General features: G+C 38.5%; 1 protein-coding gene across 2 annotated transcripts in view; it reads left to right on the top strand.

Annotated features, from left to right (window-relative positions):
• Nucleotides 1-9,698, top strand: part of GXYLT1 (glucoside xylosyltransferase 1) — a 49,630-nt gene extending 39,932 nt beyond the window's left edge. For both annotated transcript variants that reach the window (XM_030835377.2, XM_030835378.2), the window contains one exon: nt 6,638-9,698. In XM_030835377.2, coding sequence (XP_030691237.1) covers nt 6,638-6,799 — 162 coding nt within the window. In that variant the 3' untranslated portion in view covers nt 6,800-9,698. The remainder of the gene's footprint in view (nt 1-6,637) is intronic.
• Nucleotides 9,699-10,595: the final 897 nt, after the last annotated feature.

The raw sequence follows: 10,595 nt of genomic DNA on the forward strand, positions 1-10,595 counted from the left end.
TTCCTCTTTTGCTTAGTTCTACAGTACACTTAAACTAATTTCAAAAATGCTGCATTCATACTGCTATCTCTGCTCCTCTGTTCTTGAAAAACCAGCCTACTATAAAGGATTTGTTTCTAGTCCTCCCCCCGCCCCTCCCCTGCCCCAGATGAGGGTGTGTACTCAGTACTATGTACAGAAGTTACTTGCGTCAGTTCTTTTCTCCTTCTTTCAGTGTGGTTATTCATTCATTGGAAATACAGTTGGGTTCATGTGTTTCTGTATGCTTTCAGTTTTAAGTTTTTTCCCCTCATCTTTGTTGATTTAACTTTAGTTTGATATGAGGAATATTAATATACTTCAAAAAGTCGAAACTATATAACGGTTTACTCAGAAGTAGCACTCCTTCCCCATCCTTCCACCCCAGGCCCCCCACCCCATCACCAATTTCATTTTCCGGTTTGTCCTTCCTGTACTGGTAAGTAGATACGTGTATGTTTTGTAATTCCCCTTTTCTTACATGAGAAGTAGCATACTGTTCATCTTTATTTGCGCTTTGCCTTTTTTACAGTATTCTGGAAATTTGGGCATTTATAAATATTTTCTTCATGCTTCTTTTCTTTAAACAGCTGTATGATATTCCATTTTGTGCATGTACCAGAGTTTATTCAATTAATCTCTTATGTTTGAACATTTTGGTCTTTTCCAGCGTTTTGAATAATAAATAACGCAGCAGTGCATAACTTTGCCATACATATGTATGTATTGTTGGGAGATGTTTCTCCAGGGTAAATTCCTGGACATGGGATAATTTTAATTGAAGATACCGCCTGTTTTCCCTACATGGGGATTATTTGCATTCCCGCCAACAGTTCATGACGAGGCCTGTTACTCACAGCCTCCCTAACAGAGTGTATTATCAAGCTTGAAAAATTTTTGCCATTCTAACGAGTGAGAAATGGAATCTTAGTTTAATTTTAATTTGCCTTTCTCTTATGATTGCGATGAACATCTTTCTATATATTTAACAGCTGTTTTTACATCTTTTTTATTGATAACATATTTTATATACCACACAGTTCACCCATAGTATAAATAATTCAGTGGTTTTTATCATGTTTACAGAGTTGTACAGTCATCACCATGAGGGAGTTTCGGTCTCTACTCCCCACCTCCCCACCATTTGTTGCAAGTTCCTTGTGTATTAAAGATGTTAGTTCTTTTTCTGTGACATCTCATGTAAATTTTTTCCCCAATTTGACTGTTTATGGAATTTTTTACCATTCAAAGTTGTTTTTTAAAAATTTTATGTAATCAAATTTAAAACCTTTTTTTTAAAAAAGTAGTAATTAGAAAGTCTTTCCTTACCTATACTCAGCTTATAGAAAAATTCACCTATATACTTTTTCATTTATTACATTTAGCCTTCTGCTCAATTTGGAATTTACTCTTTTGAGAGAGGAATAGATCTAATTTGATCTTTTCCCAAATAGCTGTCTTGTCCCAACACCATTTATTTAAAAGTCTAAAAGATTTGAGATACTGACTTTATTATATACTAAAGTTCCATTTGTAATTTCTGGATTTTCTGTTTTGCTCCATTGGTCTGTCCATTTGTGTACTCTTGCACACTATTTTAATTATAAAGCCTTTGTGCTGTATTTTAATATCTGATAGGGTTACTTCCTCTTCGTAGCCTGTCCTTTCAGTGTTTTCCTACCTACTGTATTTTTATTTTTCCACAAATATCAACTCATTTAATTACATAAAAAACTTGTTTTTTTGTTGGGCGTGTATCATCTTCACATATTAACTTAGTGACTGCTGACATTTTAATGCTGTTGAGACATCTTAAGAACAAGGTCTGTCTTTCATTTGTGTCTTTCAGGAATGTTTAATAGTTTTCTTCATACTGTGGATTTTGAACATATCTTAAGTTTATCCTTAAGTATTTTATCTTCTTTGTTGCCTTTGTAAATGGGGTTTTCTCTTTTAAGCGTTTACTTTATATTGATTTTGGGAAAAAATTATACTGGCCCCACCACCCCAGATATCTGTTCTTCTCTCTTTTTTTTTCCTTGTTCTTACGGTGCTCTTGTTTAATTAAGGTGGATTGATAGGGGGAGATGATGCATGAACCAGGTTTCTGAATATGTTGGGGACCAAGACTTGGGGCAAATCCAAATAAGGACTGGATTTATGATTTTGCTTAAGGAGCATTATATCAAGTGCTATCCATGCAGCTAATTCACTGATACCTGGGGAGAAGTGTATGTGAGCACTCATCTCTCACGTGGGTGTGTTCACTGCTCTGCTAGACTGTGTCTAATCTTATGTGGACGTGAAGACAAAAACATAAGTAAAATAACAGGAGTGGTTTGGTGTAAGCGTGGGGGTCAGGAGAAGAGCTGATGCTCCTGTTTGCTAGATGCTCAGTATCTGCTCGTGACTGCTCTCATTGTTTGCTAGTACAGCCTCAGTAATAGGAATGGGGATAAAGATACTGAACTGTATGTAATCTGCTGAGACACAGATTGTACTAGGACTGTGAAAGAGTGCAAGTTTTGCCCCGAAGAGCCAGGGAAGGCTTCGTTGATGAGGCATTTGAAGTGAGCCCTGAAGAATGAGTAAGAGTTTGCCAGGTGAGCAGGCTGGGCCAAAATTGCCTGAGAAAAAGCCTCAGGGGTTGTGGAAGGTCCGCGAGGAGGTCAGGCGTTGAGCTGTTTGGGGTGATGGGTGAAGGGAGGCAGCAGCAGGGCTGGGCTAGATGCGGTGATGACGTGCTGTGTAAGGTGACGGTCTGCAGTGACAAGGAGCTGAAGGTTTCTCCTGGAAATCTGAGTTTCTCAAACCTGGTGGTAGGCAAAGTGCTGACAGCATTGTAGGCTACAGTTTTAGTGTTTTTGCTAAGTTTCTTGTCCTATAAACCTGAGAGAGAAGGTTTCTGAATAATCAGTTTATCATGATACAGCTACACTCACTGAAGAATTATAAAATTTAGTGATGTTCATTTTCATGTAGCCGACCTTGTATGCCTTCAGAAATCAATATCGTATTTTAATAATGCTTTATCATGGGTTGTCAAGAGGTGATAAAGATGACAAAAGGTACATTTGGGGTTCTGAGACTTTGCAGGATAGAAAAGAAATGCACTCCTATAAAAATGTGATTTCTTTGTTGCCTTTGATCATTTAAAAAAAATTATTAAGGAATTAAATCTTACTAGTTTTATTTGATCTTTTCTGATCTTCTATAAATGTATACTTTAAAAAAATTGAGTATTCGTTTTAAGCTGATGAATTACACTTGGTTTTTAAAAAATAAATCTTATTTTAAAAACTATTTCAAATACTGAAGTAATTAAAGATTAATGTTTGTTTTGGGTCCATATTAATAGCCATATTACCCATTTTTCAACTTAATGAAGTTAATCAGTCTTTTTTGGTGCTCTTGGTTAGTGTTTTTATCTTGCCTTATCTATAATTCAGTGAGAAGTGTAATTTAAAAGAATTGCAGTTTAGACAAGGGCATTTATGCAAGTGTCAGACAGAAGCTTAGTCATAGCCATCGAATGCTGTGAACAATAAGGACGTGAACCATTTTTAAAATGTAAATGCATGGCTCTGTCTGCCAGCAAATCAGTTTTTACAGCCCACACATAGTTGTTAAATATTAGTTGCTGAGTGAATAAAAATACTAAGATTAAAAATTGCAGATTTGCAATGGGAACAAAATATTTTATTACTCTGTAAAATATTTTCTGCTTCTTGTATTTCGTTTGAATTATTAGATTTCTTGGTGTTTCTGTGTTACCTATGATTTACTTCACACCCTTCTTCTATTTGCATAAGATGCAGTAGATTTGCAGAGATGCAAGGGATTCTCGACCATTTCCCTCCTGCACCACCTTCTTGTACATAGTTGGCACTCAGCATTTGTCAGATTGAACTGCCTGCCATTCTGCCATACTTTTAAAACATGTTCTGTTTTTCGAAAATGCCTTTAATTATCTACTTGTGGTCATCATAGCCTCACCATTTATTCACTGCCTTCAACTGACAGTCTTAGATATAAAACATGACCTTCCTAAAAGTTTGTGTGCTGGGTGCGGTGCCAGTGAAGAGGGAGGGAGTGATTAACTGTGTCAGGAGAGCTTCTCAGAGGAGCTGACTTTGGACTGAGCTGGAAGGCTGAGTACCAGGCAGGCAGGAATGGTGCAGACCAGTCAAACGTAGCACTCAGTATGGGAAGAGGCGCACAGTCAGGTAAGGGCACATGTGGCCTCTGGGAAAGGGAACGTCTGGACGTGCGTTCCATGCTGCACAACTCCTGGACACTGCAGAGTCTGTGGCTGGTGGAGGGCGTGACTTCCGGCTGTGCACTACAGGTGGACATCTGGGTGATTTATCACCTTCTCCCGTAAAGGGCAAGTTACTTGTGTTATATGTTGGACTAAAAGAGCTCTAATTCATGAGGCAATATTTTTATTTTGGGAAAATACTCATCAAAAGACTTTCCCAGTGAAGAAAAAAGAAATTTAACCACAAACTGGGATTTAAATCACATGAAAATGGATGAACTGAATCTCTAGTATTCCTGGGAGTTTGCTTTTAAACACCTTTGTTATGTTTTCATTTTTTGTCATTGTAGAGTAAGAAAAAGACCACAGTTTGCTCTTCCCATTATTACTCGCCTCTCAGCCACAGTTGTCCAAGTATGTTGTTTATACACAGTGAAATGTTTCTTGACAGTATCACTTAATACAGGTGTTAAACCTTGAAGAAGGTAAGGTAAACCTGACCTTCTTCAGCATAACCCCAGACAAATGTAGACGTGTCTGTATACAGCACAGCACAGTTTACCACTGTTAACAGAGCTGCATCTTTTAACAGAGTTTTTGAAACTGACTTGGCACAGTTGCGTTTGCTGTTTTGGATAAGCGGTGCTGTGTGGTTGTAAAGCTGTTGACTTTTTTTTTTTTTAACATCTTTATTGGAGTATAATTGCTTTACAGTGGTGTGTTACTTTCTGCTTTATAACAAAGTGAATCAGCTCTACATATGCATATATCCCCATATCTCTTCCCTCTTGCATCTCCCTCCCTCCTACCCTCCCTATCCCACCCCTTTAGGTGGTCACAAAGCACGGAGCTGATCTCCCTGTGCTATGCGGCTGCTTCCCACTAGCTATCGATTTCTTTTCACAGCTGAGGTGGACTCCTGGCTTAGCCACCTAACTAGCGTTGTAACTGGGAGGATTCTCCCCCTGCCTTAAGTTGCTTTGTAAATAGTGATGTCCTGTTACATGAAGTTGGTATGAGGCTTAAGTGCATTAATACGTATAAAGCTCTTAGAACAATGCCTGGCATGTAGGAAGGGCCCTCTTTTAACCAGTCCAGCTTTCAGCAGTCTCTCCTAGATCCCTGTGTGCTAGCTGTTGTTATTTTCGTTACGTTCTTCCCAGTTAAGCCTCTCCTCTTTTTGTTTTTTTGGGGTTTTTTTGGTTTTCAAAAATACTTCAAGATATTTATCTTCAGTATATGGGATTAGGTTTGAAAAACCACCCCAAGAGTGAAGGTTTCATGCAGTTAATGCTCATAGTTTTCTTGCACTAGAGGCACCCAGGTTTAGGATCTCTTTGCAGCTCTACACGTCCATGTTCTAAATTAGCATCTACGTTCAGCCTGTTCTCCCTAGATGGGCTGTGGCTTCCTACAGACTCACTAATTGTGATTCAAATGGTGCTTTTATTTCCTCTTCCTCAGTGGCAGCGTAGTGAACCTCAGGTCATATGCAGCCCTCCTAGATTTCAGGTTCTGAATTTCCTTCAGGATTTTGCATTTTTCACTGACTTCAAACTTTTCCCGTAAAATGTTCTGTTTTCAAGCCCCATCAGTCTTTCTGACTGTAGTTGCAAATACTAAATGAAAAAATGTACCTGGTTGAAAATACTAAGCTCACAGGTTATTTGCACTTAACTATTACAACAGTGTTTTCCAAAATATATTCCTTGGGCTATTAATATATTTTATGGTGAAAAGGGTAAAAAGTATATTTTGGAATTAGTGGGCCGAACAATACCCAACAGATGTATTTTCTGTTTTTATAGTTTTTCATGTGCCACTGCGAATCCCCCCAAGAGTGCTTGGTATTTAGCAGTTCTCAAACATCTTTATCCTTGGGATCCCTTTGTGCAGTTAGAGTTCTGTGGGAAGCACTGACCTGTGCTGTCATTTTGCATTCCTCCCGCTGTGTGCCTCCGTCTCACTCCTTCCCAGTCCAGCCTCACCAGTGTTATCAGAGTGATTCTTGGCTCTTATTAGTCTCTCTCAGACACCTCGAGCTTTTGGTTGTCACCTCACACCTGTCAGTATCTCTGGTCTTCTCTGCCCTTAACCATGTTCTTGCCTTGGCCTGGAGTGCCCTGCCTCCACGCTCCTCTCTGAAGGGCTCTCCCCAGTACCCCCAGTGAGTTACCCGTACTCTCTCCCTCCTCCTGTGAGATCGTAGTCTGTTAAACTCATTGAAATTATTTGTTGGGCACATACTTTCTGTGAGACTTTAAATGGAGGTTGTCAATGTCAAGTTGATTGAAGAAGAAGTTGTTGGGAATAGAGTGAAATTTTTATATATATCTTTGTCTTATTTTCTTTCTCTAGTGTTCTTTTGAAGATGACAACATCCATTCTTTATTAAAGCCTTTAGAACTGGAACTACAAAAGACAGTGCATACATACTGTGGAAAAATTTACAAAATATTTATCAAACAGCTGACGAAAAGCATACAAGATCGTTATGATAGACCACCAAAGGAAAGGTGATTCTTGGTGACCGCTAAATCAAATGAATTAAAACAAGAAAATATCAGAGGATGTGTGTGAAGGAATAGTCTTAGATGAAGTGTTCAGGAAAGAATTATTCATCTTCAGAATAATTTTTTTCCCGAAGAAGTTTAATGAGCAGTATTTTCATGTAATGAAGAATAAGTTGAAGTCTTGGACCCCAACAAGAAGATATTTTTGATTTCTGATGTTTTGTAATGCTATTTGCTATCATTCTAGTATTGATGAAGATATTATTGAATGGTTATAGCCTACAGACTTTGTTTGACTCTTACTCTCAAGTGGGTAAGAGCAGTAGGGATGTATGGTTGGAGAAAAATGTACCTCATACACAGTGGAAACACTCAAACTGTGAGTATAGCAATAATTTTATGTCAGCACTAACCTCACTTTAAACGTGTGAGAAAAGAAAGTTGTTTACAGGAGCAGAAAATGTTCTGTTTCTAAAGAAATGGGATGTAACTGATGTCACTATCGACAATCTGTGTGTGCCTTTATACATTTCATCTCTGTTTTAAAATATTTTTGTGACAATCATGCTTAAAATTATTTTTAGTTTATAAGTAAACTGCACATTTAAAATTGAGAGGGAAAACTGAAAGTTTTGATTATTAGTCTCTGTGTGTATTTGTGAAACGTAGAATTTTCATTTGTATGTGCTTAACTGTCTTGCCAAAAGTCATATCTAAGATTATTAGGTATTTTAGGAAATTTTTTATCACTTTAAATGAAAATTTTCAGCTTTACTGGGCATTCTGGACACAATAAATATACTGATAATAAAATGAGAACCTAACGAGTATACTTATATGATGGTGGAAAATGTGATGGACCAAAATGCATAAGCTATGTACTTCCTGTGAGCAGTCATTATAGTTACAGTGGAGCAGAAAAAAAGTGGTCCACTTAAACCTTTTTCCTTCTACCTCAAAATGGCTTTGCAAGATATTTTTGAAGAAGCAAATATACGTATAGAGCCTGACTTTAAGTTAGACAACTTTCATGGATGATTGGCTTCAGAAGATTGTCACATCTGATTATAGAAAAACTAGTTTTGATTTGGTTTGATGTGCATGTCCTCCTTCTTTGAATATCACTTAAGACAGTTATTTTTTTTTTATCTTGGCAATAAGAAAATATTACTTCTCTTAGTGTTTTTGACCTGTCTTCTATAGCTGTAGATTCTGAGTACTTAGCATGTACTGTGCTGGGGCACACGTCTCATTTTACCAAGTACTGTATGGTTAACTTCTTTTTCTCCTTTTGACATTTTAACGCTTAAATAGAGAAGAGAAAATCATGAAGGAAGACTATCACCTTTGTGAAAATAGTGGTGATTGGGTTTATGAAGACACAGTGCCCTCTGTGGAGACGTGGAAGACGGTCCTCGGTCTTTGCAGTTCAGTCAGGGACAAATTGGGAGAGGAAGGTGTTAAGAAAGGCAGATTAGAAGCTGATGGCCAGCCCAGCACTCTTGGACAGAAGCGTTCAGAGAGCACAGTCTGTGTGTCCCTGGCAGAGCACCGTGGTGACTGTGAGAACTTGTGAACTTGTTGAAGTTGATTTGCTAAATAAAAAATGAGGTCCCTAGAATTTTGAAGTTTGGAGGGTATAGGATCATTTTTAATGGTCCCCAGGTGAGACCATTGGCGGCCTGGCTACATTAGACTCTTGTGGGGACCTTGCTGAGAATGGATTCCTCACCTTTGGTGACTCTGGTCCCCCATGTCTAGATGGGTCTGCACATTACACAGAAGTAGAGAGAATAGTACAGTGGGACCCCTCATCCAGATCAGACACGTCAGTATCTTACCACATTTGTGTCATCTGTCCCTTTTTCCTTTGCTGAAGTATCTTAAAGAAAATGCCAGGCATCATGTTATTTCACCTCTGTGAACACTTCGGTAACTACAGTGACATCATATCTCCTTTGGCTTCGGTTAATATCCAGTTCTTAGGCAGATTTCCCTTACTGACTACAATGTTAGAATCAGAGTGCAAAAATAAGTCACATTATGATTCTATTTTTAATAAGCACCTCAGATGATTTTGGTGTCAGTCTGGGAACCCCTGGAAATCATTTTGCCAACTTGAAGGTTGAAGTTAGGACCACAATTCTCGGCACAGTTGGTGGATTATAAATGTGATTCTGAAACATTAGCGGAAGTACTTGGGGCTATTGACACGATACAAATTTATATTAGGAAGTTGCTTAGATTTAATTTCCTTAGTGAACAGAGACTCTTAGCCCCATAGGCTCTAGTATGATTGGGACTGGGTAGAGTGTGGTCATAGTTTAACTGGACTGTGTGCTGTGGTCTCACGCCTGTTGTACCTATTTACACGGTTACACACTCTACATTGTGGATCAGTTGGAAGGTTCTTCATGTGGTTTATTCAGACCTGACCTAATTGAGCGTTTTACCATAAATTGGTTTATGGCGAAAACTCTCCACTTAGGGACTGTGTTTACCTGAAAGTTAGGGTATCACAAAAAGTCCTTAACAATATTAAAATGAGTTTTCTGAGTTTATCTTTAGATAAGGTAACGTTTTCCTTGAGAAGTCTCAAGAAGTGCAGTTCTCAGCATTAATGAGGTTAAATTCTAGAACAGCTTAGAGAACGTTTTATATTTCTTTCCATAAGATGGTGTATCTATGCAGTTTATACGAATTACATTCTATATCCTTTGAGTCTATGTGTTAGAACAATTCTGACCTCAGAACTATCTCTGGGCTGCAGTGTTACCAAAGCGGAATGACTTTATAATGTAGCCAGCCCTCGTTTATATGAAGTAGCCACCTTAGAGGAACTTGGAAAACCTTTAGAAAATATATATTGTGATTTACATTTTAAGAAAATACATACTTTTTTTTTTCCCTATGAAGAGTAGTTCATAATGTATACGGTAACCCACTTACCTTTGGACACTTCAGAGCCTGAAACAATACTACTGCTTACTCACTGCTCTCTCATCTTGCCTTCAGTCAGATGTTATTGGTGTAATGGAAGGAAAACCAGACTGTGAACTAGATCTGGATTCTCTTCTTGGTTAGGGACCCGAGGCATATCATTTAACCTTCTCTGTGCCATAAGTTTGTGAACAATCAATATGCCCTTCCCACCTCATAAGACTCAGAAGTCATGAAGTTGAGACCCAGAAGAGAGAATGGATTTGCTGCATGGCTTGTATCATGCCACACCAGCATTACTGTTGAAGTTCTGTGTTGCTCTGTTGTCTCCTGAACAGATCATTCTGTTTTAGGCTGAATGTTTTTTATCTCTGGTGTGAATTTGCTTAGATTATGTAAGGAAGAATTTTTAAGGAAGAGAAAGCAAAGGAAAGAATGATGTAAAGGAATGATCAAAGGAAGAAGGAAAAGAGAGGAAGTGAGAAAAGTGAGGAAAGAGAAGGGAATAAGAGTGAGAATGGCCAAAGGCAGAGTGCAAGAAGAGAGGGGATGAGAGTGGGGAAATCGAGAAGTAGAGGTAGAGAGCGGAGGTGTGGGAACAGTCACTTTTTGAGTTGCAGCACCCCAGCCTGTACCACTGTCTGCTTGCCTTCCTCTGTTTCAGTTCACGAGGCCCTCTGGGCTCAGGAATTGTGCTGGCTTTCGTGGAAGGGGCAGCCAGGATACCTTGGTTTGATTTGTTGATCCTAAAGGCTTTTCCCAGTCACTCTACTCACTGATCATTTAGTGCTGTGATTCAACATTGTATTTGTTTTTGTATTTTTTTGTTAATTGGATCCAAGTTTGTGAGCTAAGACCTGTCG

Source organism: Globicephala melas, chromosome 10 (genome assembly GCF_963455315.2).
Source record: "Globicephala melas chromosome 10, mGloMel1.2, whole genome shotgun sequence".
NCBI classification, from domain to species: Eukaryota; Metazoa; Chordata; class Mammalia; order Artiodactyla; family Delphinidae; genus Globicephala; species Globicephala melas.